The sequence below is a fragment of the Zootoca vivipara genome, chromosome 1 (genome assembly GCF_963506605.1).
Source record: "Zootoca vivipara chromosome 1, rZooViv1.1, whole genome shotgun sequence".
Lineage (NCBI taxonomy): Eukaryota > Metazoa > Chordata > Lepidosauria > Squamata > Lacertidae > Zootoca > Zootoca vivipara.
The window spans coordinates 92,258,941-92,279,698 of record NC_083276.1 but is presented as its reverse complement, the minus strand read 5'-3'; the positions used below and the strand labels follow the sequence as shown (position 1 = coordinate 92,279,698).

At 40.9% G+C, this 20,758-nt stretch overlaps 1 protein-coding gene across 5 annotated transcripts in view; it reads right to left on the bottom strand.

Annotated features, from left to right (window-relative positions):
- The window catches only part of KALRN (kalirin RhoGEF kinase), a 516,150-nt gene that overhangs the window by 258,189 nt on the left and 237,203 nt on the right, over positions 1 to 20,758 (bottom strand). For all 5 annotated transcript variants that reach the window (XM_035129213.2, XM_035129243.2, XM_035129224.2 and 2 more), the window contains exons 4-5: positions 19,211 to 19,403; positions 12,828 to 13,340 (exon numbers count right to left, since the gene is read on the bottom strand). In XM_035129213.2, coding sequence (XP_034985104.1) covers positions 12,828 to 13,340; positions 19,211 to 19,403 — 706 coding nt within the window. The remainder of the gene's footprint in view (positions 1 to 12,827; positions 13,341 to 19,210; positions 19,404 to 20,758) is intronic.

Here is a 20,758-nt window from a genome sequence, read left to right as displayed (position 1 = left end):
TGGCAACTGCCACAAAGAAAAAAGCAAGAGCAAGTGGCTCTTCATGGTGCTTACCATAGAAGGCCTTGCTCTTCTACTAGTTCCAGTGCAAACTATAGCCAGCTGAAGGGAGTGTGGAGCAGGGCCAGTGAGAGGTGTGGCATGGGGACGCCTAGTCAGTGTCTCAAGGGCCAGGTAGAGAAAACTGGAGGGAGTCATTTGCCCCCCAAACCTGAGGTTCCCCACCCCTGCATCTCTCAGTGTTAAAGAAGTGGCCTATTGCATGGATGGGAAAACTTTCATAGGAATCTGTTTGATAAATTAAATGTTACATTAGTGGGCTAATTCCTCCATTGTAACCCTTCTCTAGCACAGAAGGCAATGCTCAGAACAACTGGGAACTGTACAATGAACCAAATGGCCGTAGCTAATTTAAGATTTGTGGCCATGTAAAATAGTATACCGTGAATGTACTAAATGTCAGCTGATTAGTTCATACCCTCCAACATTCCTCCAATGAAAATAGGGACATGAGCACAGAAATTCTTGAATTTATGTATTTAGGGAAGCCGGGGGGGGGGTGAGAGAGATGGAGTATCGTAATGTTTATTTTGGGGTCCTGGGACATATAAACTTTTGAGTTCAGGGATACATAAACTTCCCTTAAGTGTTTCAAAATTCTGAGCAAATTTGGAACGTGTAAGCAATTGCAGCACCCTGGTGCTGTGGTGAATCCTAGATGGATCAGGTGCACAGACACCCACCCCCTGGCATCCCCTCCCCCAGCTGTGCTGGGACTTCTCTTCACGCAAATGCACAAAAGGGGGAGAGTCATCAGATTTCAGAAGGCACCACCAATTTACCTCCTGGGAGAGATCAATGCCTTTCCCCTGTCCACATGAGAAACCAAGCCGGAAGGGGCTTTGGAGGGATGTGTTTTTGTTCCAGAGAACCCCTCCCCATTTCCCCAAATCCCCTTCCTCTCTAGAAATCTAGTCTGGTTCATTTTAAGTCCTAGAATGATCCAAGCTTCAGGATCAGAACTCTCTGTATCTCTCTCAAAGCAGGAGCCAAAGACATAGCTGCCAAGTTTTCCCTTTTCCCGCGAGGAAGCCTATTCAGCATAAGGGAAAATCTCTTAAAAAAAGGGATAACTTGGCAGCTATGGCCAAAGAGGAAATGCACACTACACACACAGGTGGCAATGGCTTAGAGACACTTCAGATTCCCAAGTGAAACTGGCGATGAAAGGACTCTGCATTCGGAACATGAGAAGCCATGGTGACTTAAAGGTTTTCGTGATGGTTTCGGCATTTTCAGGGCAGTTGGAGACTTTGCTAGTTTTGCCTATACTGTATACAGCATTAGACATTATAAGATGGAGTAGTTAAAAAGTTTTCAAAAAAGAAACAAAGGAAGGAACTTTTACTGTAAATTTATATTTTGCTTTCTATTTAGAGCTTTTCTTCATGAACAAGCACAAAAATAGGGTTTTTTAATTCCCATCATATTCCCCACTTCTACTCTTTCAAAATATCAAAGAGAATGAATAGACCTGCCAGGGTACACAGTGACTAGAACATTCACTGCCTTCTGAAACATAACCCAATAATTTATGTGTGGATGGAGGTGATCTGGGAGTCAAAGTGCTGTCGTATTTCTGCCCAGTGTGAAAAATACCTGAAGAGCTGCCAATGGTAAATAGGATAAATGTCACAGAATGCTCTACAGAGCAATAATTGAGGGCATCCCTAATGTGCCACCTCCATTAGTCAGATACATTTGTTACTACAGTATACCTGCAGCACTGCATACCTTAATGAGTTCACCAGCAGGTTTGGAAACAAATGGGCAGCTCTCTTGTTTACCTCAGTAAATCTTATTGTCTTTGCTTCTAGGGACTTGGCACTTGGTCTGCTGTTTAACTTGTGTCAATAATGTATATTGTAGACAGCTCAGGGTATTCTCTGTATCCTTCTTTAAGCAGATCGCAATAAGCTACTGCTAGAGGGTTTACAGGAGCTAGCAAAGACGTAGCTTTAAATCCCAGCTCAGAAATAAAATGATTGTGCAGGGGCCTTCGTCAAATTTCTGGTAATGAACATTTCTATGTATTAACTGAAGAGAGGCCTCAGGCTCTTGTGGATAATTTAGTAAAATATTGTTGGATTTTTGTTGGATTTTTTCATGAGAGAATAATTCACTGAATTAAATGTAATTTTGTAGCACTTAGCTGTACTGTACAGTATGTGCCTTTGCTTTTCCTTCATGGAACACAAGAGATAATGAGCTAAAGAGATAATCATATTTGATGGACGTTTGTGAAATAATTTTTATATATAAATGTGTTGTTTTTTTAAAAAAAATCTTAAAAAATGTTTAGGGTACTCTCACTTTGACTCAAGAAAATCATCATTTTATAGTTCAAATGGGGGGGAATACAATAAATGGACAAAAGTACAAAGATTCACAAAATGTTTAGGGGTATGCATACCCCTGAGTACCCCCAGAAAAAAGCACTGTGTGTGCTTTTGTATGTGTACACATATACACACGTGCGCACGCGCATGCAGAGAGAGAGAGAGAGAGAGAGAGAGAGTTCAGCAGGCACTTAAGGATCATGGACAGCATGGACCACTTTGATTGAGAAATAAGCTTAAGCAATAACAATATAAGTAACTTTTAAAAATGAATTTTTGTGCTTCTTGGACAAAGTTTTGTCTTCACATTATGTATTTTTACATAACAGGTATATAATGTTTCGAAAATTGGGAAATTTTCAAGTAACTGGCATTCCAAAGGTTTATTCCAGTTTACTGAAAAGATGGACGTTGGATGAAGTATTAGATTGTGGCTTCTGGGATCTTGTTGAAATATAGAGAATCCTTGAATGCCCTGAAGAGTAAGTTTCTAATGGTTAATGGATGAAATATTAGAATGTGGTGGGAATGTGTTTTAGAAATACAGAAACAATGGGCCATTCTACATTCTCTGTGCAATAAATGCTTCTCACATTGATAACACATTGTCCATTTCCCCCTCTTTTTTTGGTAGAACATCATATTTATTACTAGACAGACATATTTAAATTGGAAGATGCTCTTTTCTGTGTTCCATTCTTAAGGGAGGCGACTTAGGTAGAGGTTTCTCTATGGGGAATTGACTGTTTGTAGAATGCCCTCCCTTTGCAGGGACTGACAGTGCTGCCATTTTGGATCCAGCTGAGGGCATTCTGTTTATGCAAGCATTTTAGGTATTCTGAATGGGTGGTGTTTGGGCCTTTACTTTTTTAGTTGCTTTCAGCTACCTCTGTCTGCTGGTGATCTTTTAAATTTGCTTTAGAGTGCCCACCTGCTATTATTTTTAATGGCGACCTCTAATACAAGTTTTCCTGTTCTCCGCAGCAGCTGACAGTGTTATTTAAAGTGCAACAGAAGTGTTTAGAACCAAATACAAGCAGCCCTCTAACAAGCCAATTCCTCCTCAGAAAGCGTGGGAGGGAGCAGTTGTTAGAAAGAGGAGACAACTGCCCCTCTCCACATGAGGAACTGTGTTTTCAGAGAGAGAACTGTGAAGCTTTCTATCTTTAACTTTCCAGGTGAGGGTCATACAAGGGTTTTGAAGCAAGCAGTCCACCAGGTGTCTTTAGAGATGGTGCTGGTCTTTTTGCATTTTCTCATAGGCTAATGAAAACTGTGGTTCAGTTAATGCTTAGCTTGTCTCACTATTACTCTTATGGTTAAAAAAGTGAGATTTACTAGGTGCTAAAGATTGTGACTACTTTGGAAACTTTGGAAACTCTGGAGTTCTCCTTCCTGTTTTTGGACCACTCTAAACTACTCTTATTTTTTCAGTAGCTGACATTTCCCTTAGCAGCTTCCAAGGGAGCAGCCACTACTGCAGTGATTCTCAATGTCACATCAGGAAACTTGCCACATCAGGAAAGGTAGGGAAGAGTGCTTAGTGAAGAGTTCCCCAGAAGTGACAGGAGAGACACTTGATGCCTGCATGCCACTGGCTAGCACTGGATGCCACCAACAAATTTTAGGAGTGGTCTGGGAGCCAAAGATATGCTTGCGTGGGGTTTAGACCTGCCTTGCACACACAATGGTTCAACACTCCTGATTCAGTACAACAAGTAGTACTAACAATTATTCCTTTTGCGATCATCAATACAGTAGGCAATAAACAGGAGAGGAATAGTTGAATATCCAATCTATCTATATAAGATACCTAGAAGGACACGACATATGTGCATTTATTAAACTCACACTTGCCAATGTGCTGATAAAGCAGAAGTAGAATGTGGAGAGTAAAGGAGAATGTAAAGGAGAATGTGGAAGCAGTTCTACACTGCTTGAAAGCTGCTGTATTAAGGGGTATATTAAACAAACAAACAAACAAACATAATCAGAATGTATTTCCCTACTCTAATTCTCTGCTACTTTTTCTTTCATACTAACTGGTTTTCCATATCATAGTTATCGTTTGAAATGTCAATACATGGTGCTCAACACCAACACTCAGGCCATGGAGCTGCTTTTTTAAGTGTTACAGTTAAAAGACTGGACGGAGCTTGAAAACAATATGCTGAGTGGAAAATACACAGTATTCTTATTAATACCCTGCCCTTTTACTTCAGTAGGTTACCTGTGTTCTGAATTTTCTTTTTCATAGTAAATGCTTCCATTTTCGAACACACCTCAGAAGTTGAATGGCTTCTGCTGCGTGTTTTTCAAATTTCTCAATTGAATTTGCAGACAGCCCTTTGCGCCTCAGTTTTCGAACATTTTGGAACTCGAACGGTCTTCGAGAACGGATTACATTTGAGAACCAAGGTACCACTGTAGTTGGAATTTTCTAAGCTTTCTATTCTTCTGTGCCTTGTAAGATCACAGGTCAATCAAAAATGAAATCATAGTACACTTCCTATTGTGCTTTCACACTCAGCTCACTGCTATTCCTCGCACATTGGCACCTTTCAGCAGAATTATATGCAATAGCGCTTAAACCAAATGAAACACAGGTTTACAGCTTTTGTCTGATTTCTGATCTCGCCTACAGAATGGTTCCTGTCTAGTATTATGTTGGGAAGAAGCAATGGTAGGGGGTATATAAGTATTGTATGGACATCTAATAAAGGCATTTTGTTCGCCATGCAGCTCAGTCCTATGTATGCTTACTCAGAAGTCTGACTAAACTCCATGTGTCTTACTCCCAAGTAAATGAGCAAAGGTTTGCATTGGAGCAAGCAAGCAACTAGGGGAACCAATTGTGTGCAGCTAGGTTTTTTAAATTATTATTTCTCTTCTCAGTGGCAATCAGAGGAAAGACCAATCTGGGAGGACCTGGCTGACTATTTTGCACACATACACACACAGTTCTTTGCAGGTGGCTGGAAGATGGGAAGTCATTGCTCACAATGCCAATGATACCCAGAGGAATGAGACTACAATCTGGATAGCTGTTCAGGAAAGCAACAGCATCCAAAGCTTCTACAGTCTGAGAGGTCTGGAGGCAATTTGGCACATCTATCTACCAAAGAGCATGTTCAGATTTTACAATCCAGTTACCAGTCTGAGCTCCACATATGCTTTGAAGGAAATCTAGGCTACTAAAATTATAAGAGCTGTAACTGAGTTGCTGAGGTGGGGGAAAGCAAAAAACACATCTTTGAGGGAAAAACAGAAAGGGGTGGATTATCAGTTGCTTACAAGATAGTTCACAGAGTTGTATAATGCATCCCAACTGCCTTTAGGAATCCATTCACGTGGAGACCATAAACATGCAACCTGGAACCCCCACAGATTCAGCTGTAGCTTCCCAACAGCAGTTCCCACAATTGTGGAAGTATGTTTTTCAGCTGCTGTCTTCACTGGAATGTCTTCTGGGAAGCTGCATCTGCATCCATGAAGGACCCAGATCACATATTACATTTTCCATATTCTCTTGGAATAATCAAGGGACATTGCTTTAAGAAGATTTCTACTCTCAATTGTGACACGGTGTAGATAAATCATTAGCTTTTTCTGAACATCTCTGGACAGCTGTGGACTGTATTACTGACACTCTACCACCTCTCATGCAATGCACTAATCTTACCCTCCCTCTCAGTGCCGTAAACACTCCTGTTCCCTTCTCTTTTCTGTTTACCTGCAGTGAATACATGGGGGGGGGATTGTCATGTGAGCTGCCACTCCAAAGCTGAAAGATCAGTTATGATCCGCTCTCATGGACATCAGAAGGATAGTGAGCAGAGTAGGTAAGTCAAATGTAGGGCCTAGAACAAGGGCAGGGAACCTGTAGCCACCCTGTCATTAGACAGTTCCCACATGTCATTAGACTACAACTACCAACACCCCTGACCTGTAATTAGTCTGGAGGAAGGAGGTCAAGGTTTGACCTCCTGCATATTTTTAAGCCCCTGAGGGAAGAACTCTTAGGAAGCAATAAGCTGCATGAGGTTTGCACTCCTCTATATTATATTGCTTTGAAGGGGTGGATTGGCCCTTTGTTAATAAGAGTCTGTAGGGTAGCCTGTTTTACAAACTGAGGGATGCTAGGTGGGATGCTAGCTTAGGAACCAGAGGTTATAGCTTTCAATGTCCAGTTTGCCACATCCACAAGCCTTTCTACTTCTAAAAAGACAAACCTCCTGGTTGGGATGGTCAAGGTTGCCAAAGAGGTTTTTCGTGTGCCCAGTACTATGTACCTGGATTGGGCCCTCCAACCCACTTGTAAATGAGGATACATATTTGTGTTCCCTGGAGGGACCCAAAAATAAATCAGTGACCGCACACATAATAAATTGTTTGAGAGACAGAATGTGAACAGGTGAAGCATTTCACACAATTTTATTTCTGTATTAGAAAATACTTAACCTGTTGAATTTTTGCCTGCTGCACTATGGAAGGCAGAAGAACCTTGCTTTACCCCAATGACAACCCTAAACTTTTATATCATTCCTTCTAGGAGTGCTAGAGACTTCCTTTCAAGGGCATCCTCCCAAATCAGCCCCCCCCCCCAGGCATTCTGCCTCCTTTCCATATTTTTGCAGAAGGATATAGTAAGCCCCTGAGAGAGCTTTGATTTTGCAATAATAATAATAATAATAATAATAATAATAATAATAATAATAATAATTTATTATTTATACCCCGCCCATCTGGCCGGGTTCCCCCAGCCACTCTGGGCAGCTTCCAACAAAACATTTAAATACAGAAATCCATCAAACATTAAAAGCTTCCCTAAACAGGGCTGCCTTGAGATGCCTTCTAAAGGTCTGGTAATTGTTGTTCTCAATAAGCAAAGGTTATGATACTAACCTAAGAAAAAAAGATAGGACTGCCTGAGCTCTAAGCTTTTGAAAGAGTGGCAGTTGTGGTCTCTTCATCACTGTTGCAGCACTTATTATAAATACACCTGGATGTGTGAAAACAAGGCAATGTCTTTAATTCCTGCCAATACTTGTAACAGAGGCTCCAACCAAGTGAGGCGAACACTGTTCTCCCTAGAATGACTTGCAATATTTAAAAGTAGCCAGAACATAGCTGCCAAGTTTTCCCTTTTCTCACAAGGAAGCCTATTCAGCATAAGGGAATTTCCCTTTAAAAAGGGATAACTTGGCAGCTATGAGCCAGAACCAATGGCCATATGAATGAATGAAGAGAAAAACTCCTGTTTTTATATCATTTTTAAAATACTCTTTAGTTTTTACAAGATGACATAACAGAGAAGGGAAGAAATATGACTCTATTGATTGATAAGTGCTGCTGAACTCTATTCCTTCCAGAAACCAAGCAAAAAAAATCTATTTCCAGGAAATCCTTCTCTCTCTCTCTCTCTCTCTCTCTCTCTCTCTCTCTCTCTCTCTCTCTCTCTCTCTCTCTCTCTCTCTCTCTCACACACACACACACACACACACACACACACACACTTGCCATTTGCTCAGGGACACTTACTACTGCTGCACTTAATGGACTGTAATAAAATAAACTGCTTCCTATTAGCAAAGAGGATCTTGTCATCAGTTGTGTAATGCCATTTTATTATAGCTCATGAAGCATCTAAAGGAAGCAGTACTTGAAATGGTTAAGGCTGGAGTATGATAATGCATTTGTCCCTGAATGTCCAAATGCCTTTCTCCAAAGAAACTACAACAAAGTACTGTTTTCTTATGCACCATGCTCTCCTACAGTAAATCCCCATCTCTGCCATCCATTGCTGGATTCAAACAATTCCCTTCATTTATCACCTTCCCTTTCTGGTGATCCTTTGCTTTCATTGGTATTCTGGCTTAAAAGTGGAAATCTACAATAAATAGAGGTAAAAGATTTGTTGGTAGAAGTTTAGAGGAAGATAGCATCACAAATTGTGAGCTACCGTAGCCCTGGTAAATTGCCAGAACATGCCCTTCTGATAACCTTTGTCTGAATGATGCTTCCATAACTGTTAAACTTATGGGAAGAATAAAGAACCAGGAAGAAATAATCTTTAATAAAGACTGAAAATCTGAAAACTTACTGTAAACAACTGAAAACATTAGCAAGGTTAATGTAAAATGAGCAGTAAAGAAAACTCCAGGAAATTTCATAGAAAATAAATAATTAAGGAATTATTGTGGAAATGCAGTAGCAGAGATAAAATGAAAGGGAGCACAGATGGGGTGAGGGGAAGTCAACTTGATATTATTTTGGGTTTTGTCAATTTGTATGTTTTGTTGGAAAATGGTAAATGATAAATAAATTTATATTTAAAAAACCCTAATAAGGGATGCTTCTATAAACTTACTAAAAATCTGGTAACATTTCTTCCCTAGATTCCTCAAGCATTCTCTTCTTTAGCCTCCCAAATAAGGTCTCAGAAGAGGCTGTGAAAGCTTTGGACCCATAAATGGGGCCAGAAGATCTTGATGATCAGCAGTTAGGATACACCACTCCTTGTTAAAGTACTCTAAGGACTTTGGCTTCCCCTGCATGATGAAAGCAGCTTATATTGTCCAGACATTTTTAGCCAACTTAATCTATTCAATTCCATTTCCCCCTCTTCAATGTAAGCAGCAGGCGTGTTGTGTTTAATTTCCTTGTGTGTCACATACAGCAGGGGTCTGCCTTACCTTTTCCTGGCAAGCCCTGATGGGAAATACTGTATCTTGTGGATGTCAACTGCTGGGGTTCCCTTTCTTGTTTCATTCTAGGGATTCACTTCAGGATTTTCCTCTCAATTGAGACTGGCTGACAGCCAGCTTCTGCCTCCTCCAAACTGACAGTACCAACAATTAGCATTCTTCTACCTCATGCATTGTGTATTCTCCCCTCACTTTGGAACATTTCAGGTTTGTTTCAACAGACACTTGGATCTCCTGGCTTTTATGCAGGAAAATTTAAAGCTAGTCAGCTTCAACTGCTCAGGAGCTTTTCTCTCTGGTACCATACTATCAGGGGTCTATTGATGCAGTAATACTAACTGAAGTTCCTCCACAAATACTGGAATTAAAGGTTGAGACCCACTGTCACTTCAATAGCCTTCTTCCACATACAAAGATTCTAGCACAATCTATTATGAAATGCCATGCTAGTTCATCAACTCACATGATTGTACTGTAAGGATCAACCTGTAACAATTACAGGCGTATTAATAGTAATACCGTATTGGCCCATGTCAGGGGGTAATCCTTACAGAGAGCCCCCACCCATCATTTTCACGTCAGCACAAGTAGCGAGTCAGAGGAGAGGAATGAGGAAATGAGTGGAGTGGAGAGAGGGCTGTCGTATGCTACAGAACCCTTGCACCACTCTGAGGGAGAGCTAGGGGAGGAGGAGCTGAGACAGCCATGGACACAGGGCGTCCATTTCCCCCAACGCCTGAATTGAGGTGCGCTACTAGGGCAAGGGGGCGGCGTTTTGGGGTCCCCAGGCTCTTATGTTGGGTGAAGACCAGGAAGAAGCCATTGTGAGGTTCTGATACGGACTGAGCAGTCATGTTTCCCAATACTCTTGCACTGTAAATAGCATGCACAATAAAACTCTGAAAGAAAAGATGGAGTGGAGCGTCTTTACTCATGAGTAGCCGCAGCCTTCTCTGACAGCCCAAATATAATCCGCACCTGCAAATAAATTGCAACTTTAAAATTGAAGGTGGGAAAGAAAAAAAGACAATACCCAGGCTGCTTCCTGGGGAGGTGCTGCACCGCTTTGCCAGCGGCCTCCACCCACTTCCCCCCTTCGTTCTGATGGCTCAGGGAGTGGTGGGCAGGCAGCGCGCCATTGCCTCACACTCCCAGGCTGCTCTGGGGGGGGGGAGAGCAACGCCACTTTGCCGGGGGCCTCCTCCCTGGCTCAGGGCAGGCTTGGGAGTGGCAGGCGGGCGGCGTTGCCCCCCCCCACAGCTTCCGGGGGGGAGCCACAGCGCTTTGCCAGCGGCGTAAGGTCACGAATATAAGCCGCACTTTAACTTTTCACTGTCAGAATTTGGAAACAAAAGTGCAGCTTATATTCAGGCCAATACGGTACATTACTATTATCTTGCTCTTCTTTCACAGAGGTGAGGATCCCCTCCCCTAATTCGCTCACAACAGCTCTGGGAGTTAACAGCAGCTTGTGGGAATGTGAAAACTGAAGAAAACTGCAGAAAACTGAATCAGGGTTTCCCCCAGTCAAGGTTCAACACACAGGCAGAGGATTGTTGAGACACTATTCCTCATGCCGTAAAATTCCATTTTTATGAAATATTTTGAGCTGTGTTAGTGCATGATTCCTTCCACTTACTGCCATGAATGGTTATTTATCCTCCTTATTTATATCTAGCAAATAGATGGGGAAAGAAGCATCTGAGAAGAAACATGCTTCTTATGGTCTGGATCATACGCTAAGTACCAGCCATGCTAACAGTAGTGGTGAGCTTGTTGCTCACTGCCACATAAGTTTTCTTAGTTCAGATGCATTGGGATAATGATATTGACATGGGATTGCTGTGGAATAACTGAGAAATTCCTCCCACAAGAAAAGAAAAGAAAAACCAGGATGGATGCCAACATTAAGTATTTCCAGAAGGTCTGCAGACAGCATGTAGGCTGATAAATATTTTCTGTCCTTAATGTGCTTATTCCAGTAGAGTATGAGGCATCCACCCTGCTCTTCCGTCCCTTTAACTCCCACCACTACCCAAACTTATTAGCATTTCTTGAATATTTCCAATACCTTCCCTTGTTTTGAGAAACTATGCTGGCTGTGGGTTGCATCACCACAATATCTGATACAGTTAAATGCTATGCTTTTTCTTATGATTAAATAACCCTATTTTACTTTGCTGTCCAACAGAGACACAATCAAGAACTGCAGTTATTTGTCCTTCTCTCGGGTAAGGAATTAATCTGAATAGCAAAGCCTGAGACTATCTTTCCTGCAGATCCTAATGTGAGTTAATCAGGCCATCACTGTGGTGGGGGATGCACACTACATGAGCCGCCTCCTATTGCTCTACAATGAATGCAACACAGTTGACCTAATTGAATCACGGCATTTAGACTTCAACCACAAGAAGATTGCAATTTCTCTCTATGGATTAATTTCATTTGCCCCTGTGGAATCCTAGGAGCCCTGGGTTTTTTCTTCTCTCCATGCTGGAAGGGAAAAAACAAAAACCAACCAAGCTAAACAAACCAAGTTTTTTCTATGGAAGTTGATGACAGAAGCTCCTAGTATGATTGCTACCTCCCACTCCCCTGATTTCTACCAAATGTGTGTGCTGCTCAGCAGATTATAACTTTGCAGACTGTCTGGTTCTATCCTGAACTGAAAACCCCATGCCATTTTTTCTTACTGGTTTCTAGCTGCAAGTCTGAAAGAAACCAAAATCCAAATGACTACCACCACCCCACCATCTATGCAAGGTTAATAATCTCTAAGAAATAGAAAACTGAAGCCTGGTTTGTGAAACCACAGTTTCCACCTAACCAATTAGGAAATCTCTTTAGCCAGGGGAGGAGAGCACTTGAGTTTATCCCTTGTTCCTGCTACAATAAATCATACTTTCCAGTAGTGCCATTGCACATTCAGATCTGACTGCCTCTCAGAACCACCATCTCCAGTGCTGATGCTGGCCGTTGGAATGAGGAAGGGAAAAAACAGCAGCCACCCATCACCTATTGGAGCTGAGCAACCACTCCACTCCCAGCTCACTGCTGCACCATCAGCACCACCTGCTCAGAACAGAAGGGACATCTCTGGCAATTGCCCGAGACACCTTTGATATTACATAGGACACCTAACTAATATATTGACCCCCCCCCCTGCCCACCATGGCTAAAATACGTTTTTAGATAATTATACTATCCATCACTTCATTGCTGGGGCTATACTTCTGTGAATAAGCTTCTGCCACAGCTAGCCTACTACAGCTAGCATATACACCATTTCCCTCAGCAGCTCACTTATTGCTTCCTTTCCTAAATCTCTTTCTCTATCTTCTCACAAATAAACTCCTGACTAAAACTCCTGAGTTGGTTGTCCCTTCTCAACACATCAACCAGTTCTGGTAGAAAGCCTGGTGGAAAGCAGCAAAGCTTAACTTGGGGTGCCTTACATCTACTTGTATATATCCAAAGCAGATCAGCTTTCTTCAGAACAGCCAAAGGTGAGTTATTCTTGGCTCTCATGCTGCTTGCTACTTCCAACAATTAGTTTAGTGATTTTGCTTTACAAGTCACATAAAATACATTTGCTAGCAACTTGAGGTTTATATCCCCGATTAATTCCTCATGTTGCTAATTGCAGAAGCATATATATTTGGCTACAATGTTGCCATGTGATTTCACAGTAATAGTCAAGAAGAAGAAAATTATCCCTTACCTTTTCTGCATCTTGCTCAAAAAGTCGAAGTTGAAAACACTGGTCCAGTTTCAGTTTCCGGACATGCCACATCTGATGCAAGTGTTGCCGAGTTGAATGCAGCTTGTCCAAAAGGCTGGTGATCTTTGGCACAAGACTTTGGAAATCTGCACTGCCAGGAATGCAGTTCCTACCAGAAAAACCATCACTGCACCGTATGCATTGTAATAACCTCTGACCCTCACGATCCAATTCTTCTACTGGAGCTTTAATTACTTTCTTCTTGAGCTGCGTGTGTTCATCTATCAGTCTTCTTGAGCCCTCCACATCCACTGGAAATTCTTTCCTAGCCAACATTTCCTGAAGGTCCTCTAGCCTGGATAACAAATGGATGGCACTGTTGAAAAACTCTTCCAATGAAACTCTCAACTCTATCCATTCATCATGATTGTAATCCAAGGATCCTTCAAATTCCTCTGTTAGTTGAGAGGGATCCACCAGTTTTGCTAGGCCTTCAACAGAGACCATGCTTGTCTAAGGGCATAAAAATATTGAAATGTGTTTTCAGAGAAAGAATGAGAAATATTGCAATACTGGGATCTAAACATTATAATTTTCTAGCTATTTGTCATGGGAAGGCAGGCCGTAGGAGGGAAAGGACACTGACAGCCTGGGCTGGTAAGAATTCCCCACCACCACCCACAACTCAGAGAAGTCATGGCAGCATTTAGAGAATAATAACTGTAATAACATGACTGTAATTCCATTAATTCCCCACAGACTTCTTGCACAAACATTTTGCAATGCTTCTGGCGACAGTTCTATACAGCAAGTGCCTCTTACTTTCCATTTTACTGATAGAGATCTTGAGGTATGTCTGGTTGAGGTGATCTACTGTTCAGTGTTGTTGCTGAGTATAAAGCATTAAGTACTCATGTGCAAAGTCCATGAAGATTTCACTTGTGGGTGGCAACATGCAGCTAATGCATCAAACTCTGCACAGCATGATACTGGTTTATTCAAAGATGAGCTTGCTGGGATTTTAGTTGAACTGCAGACATTGTGGAAGCATGCATTCAGGACACAATATGTGATTTGCTGAAGGAAGCCCACTGAGCTGGAATCTGAAGCCAGATTTCTCATATCCAACATCAATGTTCCAGCCAATGGCACCACACATTGGGTTTTTATGAGAAGGATGCTGAGATAATGTGCTTTTTTAAACTTATACATTTCACTGGGGGGGGGGGGGAGCTTTTAAAGAGCACCAGGAACTACATTTACTTCATATTCACTGCACAAACTTTAAAAACTTGTGCTTTCGTTTGATTCTACTTTCAGCACCAAACCTTTCTTGAATCACTGGTGCTTTTTAATCTAAAGTGATCATTATAAAGTTCTTTTTTTGGAGGGTGGGGAATAATGTTTCCACGACATATCCCTTCAAACTAAAGAGTGTATTTTGTATCACTGTAAATGGAACTCTTCCCCATTGCCTTTAGCTATTCTGGCTTGAACGTTCTCCTAAGTGGATATGTGATATCACACCGGATTCTGCTATTTGAATTATACAGCCATTATACAGGTTTCAGGCGTGTGACTGGAAGCAGGTGCTCTACCCTGCCAAAATACACATCTCACTGCTCCTTATTTTCTTTCAGATTATTCCAACTGGCTTTTCCCACAGGCAGATCACACAGGCTTCCATATGGCTGCTATTTTTCAACCCTTTTTAAATATGATTAAGCCAAATTAATGTAAAAATTAAATGCCACTGAGGTATTTACAGAAGAACTTGCCATGGATAAAGAGAAATACCTATGAGTCATAATGAAAAAAAGTTAAACTATTACTTTATATAAAACTTACAATGTGCTTTCCAAACTTTATCTTCTTCGTTCTATCAACAATCCTGGTATGTACTTATTTATTCCCATTTAACAGATAAGTTAGGCCATGAGATAATAATTTGTTGCAGATGGCCACCCAGTAAGTTTATGGCTAAGGAAGTGTTTGCACCTAAGTTTGCCATGCTTTAGGTCTAGCATGATGCCCTGGGAGAAACTGACTATCACTCAATAAACAGTACCACTGTAATTTATGTGGTCTTTGTTGGGTGAGGACACAAATGAATTTGTGGCAGTAAAAATTAACTTGGAATAAAAAAACAGGAAATCCTGGAATAGATGGTCATTTACATTATTAGTTTTGGAAATGAAGGTAAGGGCCTGGCCATGTATCCTATAACACTGTTTGATAATTTTCCAGGTTCTTTTGCAATGATTCCTGGACAGTGTGTAAACAGTTATCCCTATCCAAAGTTCTAGATTTAAAATAACTATACCTCACCATTCCTGCTATACTGTACTTTAGCTCTTGTTTTTTTTAAAAAAAAGCCTCACAATTTAAAAAATATTGTCTTTTGAAATTCCCATTTGTCCAGTTTATTTCTCCCTAATATCCACCAAAGCATACAGAATTGTGACATGCACTTGTTAAGTCTTCAGCCAACAAAAGTTCCAGAACTGACAACCTGAGGCACATCTGGCAAGAACTCAGTCTGAGCACCATCGCTCTGGCACTGATGCTACTAAGCTTTCAGCAGCAGGTCCTGGTTATTTTTCCAGTTTTTCAGTGAAATTTCATATTAGTATTGGATTATTGTGCATTGTAATTTGGTTGCAGTTTTACCTGCCTTTTTCTCCTGTTGTTTTATGTACATGTGTTTCTTTTTAAATTATTAGTAGGCATTGACTGGCAATTTGCAAAGAAGAACACAGGTGGTTTTTTTGTTTTTTTAAATCACCTAGCTCTTGCTACAGAAAGTGAAAGCACTGCAGGGAGGCTACTTATGAAGGGCAGAGCAGAATGTACCACTTCAGGAGCCTTACTGTAGGCCTCTGATTCCAATGCAATGAGAACATGGAATATATCAAAGCAAACTGTGCAGTTGGGGGCATTTCCAAGAGTTAGACTTAGTGATTCACTTACATCACTACTTTAGAAAATAACAATTCTATCTCCCAACTCTGATCACAGATATTTCACTTTGCTAGAATTTCCAGGTTTGCACCACTGACCTTTACTGACATCCATTGCCAAATAAGGAGATGATGTATTAGAGCAATTGGAAATCATACAATATACTGTATCTGTATAAGGTCATATTGTAGGATGCTTAAACAGATGTATATTATAATTTGATGCTTTTTAAAAGGTTAAAATCTTTAAAAGGAGGTAGGCTATCTTGCCCTAGGAGGGGTCTCCCCTGCACCCACACCAATTCCAGCTTGTAAATATGGTGACTTTTACCTGGACAACAAAAGTTCAAACTCGATTGACAAACATAAGTTCAAACTTGATTGACAAACTAGTTGATAACTCTTAAGAATAAGATGTGATATCTATAAACTTTAAACATTGCTTCTGTGCAGTGCAATACTAATTTTATAGTATTTTTGTGGCAGCAGTCAATGGTGCTCTTAGGGCTGGGCTTTGGGCAGAGGTCTAGGGGCCCTACAACCCCTAACTTTAGGTGTGGGCAAAAAACACTTTGACTCACCACTCACTCACCAGCTCTGGATTGAGCTTATGCTGGATGCCTGGGCTGCTATCAGTGTCTCAGCAAAACTGTGCCTCTTTGATTTTAAAGTACAAGCAAAGAACAGAAATGCACTTTAAAATCCAAGCCATGTAGCACTAAGGGGAAGTTTTGGGGAGAGACCATGATAAAAACAACACACACCCCCTGAAAAAAACATAAGATGAGCATGACTGTATCAAACAAAAGGCTCATCTAGTCCAGCATTCTATTCTCAGAGTGATCTTCAGGAAGCCCACAACAAGGACCTGGGCAATAGGGTGGGTCATCAAAAACTTTTTTTGGAAAATGTTTCCTCCCTTGATCTTATATCAGGCGTATGGTATAAACATAGTCAAATATGAGTGGTGTTTTATTGTTTTATTGTTTATTGTTTATGTTTACTTGTTTAGTACACCGTTTGCTTAATTGTTCCATATAATTTGTTCAAAACCATTGGTTTTTCATGTAAATTATCAACATGTTTTATCTTAAATAAATAAATATTGCAGAAAATAATAGTATGCAACTATTATTGCTCTACATAAAATCTAAAATTTATGTTTATTAGTTCACAATTTAACATACTGAGAATAAATGAGTCAAATTGCTATGTTTTCATCACTGAGGCAAAATTTCAATCTGTAGGAGCAGGGTCTAAATATTAACCGATTTGTCCCAAATTTGAAATTTGACTATGTTTATACCATATGCCTGATATAAGATCAAGGGAGGAAACATTTTCCAAAAAAAGTTTTTTATGACCCACCCTACTGGGCAACCACCATCCAGACAGATAGCTGGCATTTTGAACAAGGAAATGAGAGGAAGTGGGAAGTGAACTACAGTGCATGATTGAGTAGCATACAGTCATACATCGGTTTAAGTACGCCTCGGTTTGAGTATTTTCAGTTTAAGTACTCCACAGACCTGTCTGGAACGGATTAATCCACTTTCCATTACTTCCAATGGGAAAGTTCGCTTCAGGTTAAGTACGCTTCAGGTTAAGTATACACTTCTGGAACCAATTGTTTTTGTAAACCGAGGTACCACTGTAGTTCCCTTCCCACATTCTCTCAGGTCCACTTTCAACCTGTTGACTAAGTGAGGAAACAGACACCCTCACACCAGAGTCATGACATATTCATTTTCTACCTTAGTATCTAAGATGAAGAAAGGGGAAGATATTATGAGATCACTGGGGTGTGTGACACTTCAACATGTACATAAGATAGTGACCTTGTTCAAACATCATGGTAAACCACTAAGGTATACATTTATGGGCTGTTTGTCTCCTTTCTGCTAGGATGAAGGAGAAACACATCATGCTCAGACCAGGGATCATGGCTTCTTTCACTTCCAACAGATCACCATCTGTAGCCAAGTTTTGTTCTTGGTTTAATGAGCATGGTTTCTTGAGAGTGCAATAAACTATGACGCCTAGATTGGATGGAACCCTGAGTCAGTATGGTGGCTTATTTTCTCCACTGATTTAGAAGGAGGCAAATAGCTCAGAAAAGTGTGTCTATGGTAAATAATTAGCCATGGTGTTCTCCACGACATAGGAACCAGGTCAATACTCCATTGTATTGTATTTTCAATTACGGAGACAGACAGATGCATATTAAGACAGTAGACCTTTCAAAAACGCACCTCAAGCTTTTATGGTCTCTAATCTTGAACAGTAGGATGCGGGTGGCGCTGTGAGTTAAACCACAGAGCCTAGGGCTTGCCGATCAGAAGGTCGGCGGTTCGAATCCCCGTGACTGGGTGAGCTCCCGTTGCTCGGTCCCAGCTCCTGCCAACCTAGCTGTTTGAAAGCACATCAAAGTGCAAGTAGATAAATAGGTACCGCTACAGCAGGAAGGTAAATGGTGTTTCTGTGTGCCACTCTAGTTCGCCAGAAGCGGCTTTGTTATGCTGGCCACATGACCTGGAAGCTGTACGCTGGCTCCCTCGGCCAATAACATGAGATGAGCGCTGCAACCCCAGAGTCAGTCACAACTGGACTTAATGGTCAGGGGTCCCTTTACCTTTACCTAATCTTGAACAGTAACCCTTTAAAGTTTTAAGCTGATGATTACATTTAGCATAAAATATGTCAATGCAGGTCAAAGATTCTCCAATTGGTTTTAAAATCTACTTCAAAAATATTCTTTCCTGTCACAATCGGCCTTTTCAGCACAAAGATGTGACAGGAGGCCTTTTTGTTTAAAGCATTCTGAAGATGCATTTATTATTCAGACAGGTTCTCTTGGGAGAACTAGAGATGAATAGGAATACATTATCAAACTTCATCAGGAAGGGAGAAGGGATGTGCAAAGCAAGGTAACAGCCTATCAGCTGTCATATTTCTCTCTCGTAGATGCAACCAATCAAAATCACAGCCTGCTCATTCAATCTTTTTAGGAGAAAAGAAAAATAATTTGCAAAAGTACTCCTGGATTAATGACAAGGAGGTTTGTTGGGTCATCTCTCTCATTGACAGCAAGCTCCTGAATCATTAGTCAATCAAGTGTCAACCCACAACTTGTGACTGACTGCACCCACAAGGGAAAATACAAAAGTAAACCTTACTATTGTTGGGGTTGTTCAATTGTCAAAAAAGTCAACTAAGGAGCAGATTATTTTGCAGGAGCAGCAACTATTGTAGCATAAAGACCCCTCCCCTCTTAACTTGAGGGCAGTATCTTTTTTAAAGTTGACACTGAACACTGTTAATTTTTCAATGAATCAATATGGACTGAATGGTCTAGATACAGTATATGTGATTCTTTACTTAAACTGAAACTCTTCAGACATTACAGAAGGCTCTCAATCTTACCTCAAAGATAAATTTGGAACTTCCAAAATTTGTCTTCTGCTTCTGCCAGAAGTTATCAGGCTTGATTATCAGGGCAACATGAATTTCTGCAGGGAAGGCCTCCTGAAGAGTCTTCAATAGGGGCTTGATCAGGTCCCATTTAGACCCCCTCATATCAATGATGACAGTAAACCCTCGTTTGCAGACATCTTCACTGTAAGGATAAAACATGGGATAAATAATGTGCCTTCAGGAGCACAGGGTATATGACTCACAGAAATGTGAAGGTGCAATCACACACAAGTGTCATGACACTGGGCCTGCTTCTTTTCTGATCCAGGTGTGTCAATCCAGGTGGCCCTCCTACTAAAGATCTCTACTTAGTCTTATCATATTATTTACTTGAGAATTTTGTTCCTTTCCTCAGTTGTTGCCATTATGTTTCTTTGAGTGTGCAATCATTAACTTTCAAATGAACCCTGTGACATAGTTTATTATAATTCCCAATATAAAGCATAGATTAACTGGTTTGTCCAAGATTACACAACAAATCCTTGACTCAGATGGCATTTGATCCTAATATTTTTTTCCAAAAAAGTCTATAAATATATGTTGAGTCAGGCTTGGCTCTGGCTTTTGGAAGGCCCCAGAGAAGCTGCCCTACGTAGCCCACCCAGAGCCAAACTAACTCTTTCCCCCCCAGATATGCCCCTGTAGCTGCCAACCTCCCTCATGTTTGCCCATGAACAGGCTTACCCATGGTAGGGGTATCCCACTGCAGCAATATTACAGGGTAGAAGCCTGGTCATGGTGTGGGGTGGGGTGGGGCAGCTGTCAATCTCACATTTACAAGTAGGCTTTCTCAGTGCCTGCACTGCAATGGGCTGTCACCGTCAGTAGATTACTCTGTCCATGAGCACAAGAGGCTAAATGTGAGTGGGGCAAGGCATCGTCCCTAATGCGCATGGGCCCCAGCAGATGCCCTAGTATGGTGGATACTGACATCAGGCATGGTTAGAGCTGAAACACACACACCAAAAGAGCATTTATAAAATGCAATGGTGTGTATTGGGTCCTTATGGTGGGTTTGTGTGTGCATGCATGCTGTTGAACTGATAACTGATTGTTGATAAACTTGCTGCTGCAAACCAAAAATAACAATTTTAAAAGCTTCCAAATGCTGCTGACATTTACTGGGCAGTTGCTTATTACCAGTAATGTCGTAGGCACTGGCCGATACCTATGCATTATGCACAGAACCTCAATTCAGTTAAAATGCTAGCTGGGACAATCCTGTTTATCAGGAGACAGAAATTTGAAATATTTATGTTTAATTATTATTTAAAAGTGATTTACAATTTTAGGATAATATTGTACTGATGGCATTTTTTTGTGTTTTGTTATACTTTTGTTTGCTTTAATTCATGAAAACTGTGTCAGTTTGCATTTCTTAGTGCATAAAGTATTGATCTCATGTGTAAAGATTTTTCCTATTCTTTTCTATTCTATTCTGATTAAGAAGCTACTAGAAGCTTCTCTGTGTGAGAGAAGCAGAGGCAGAAGGGTTAA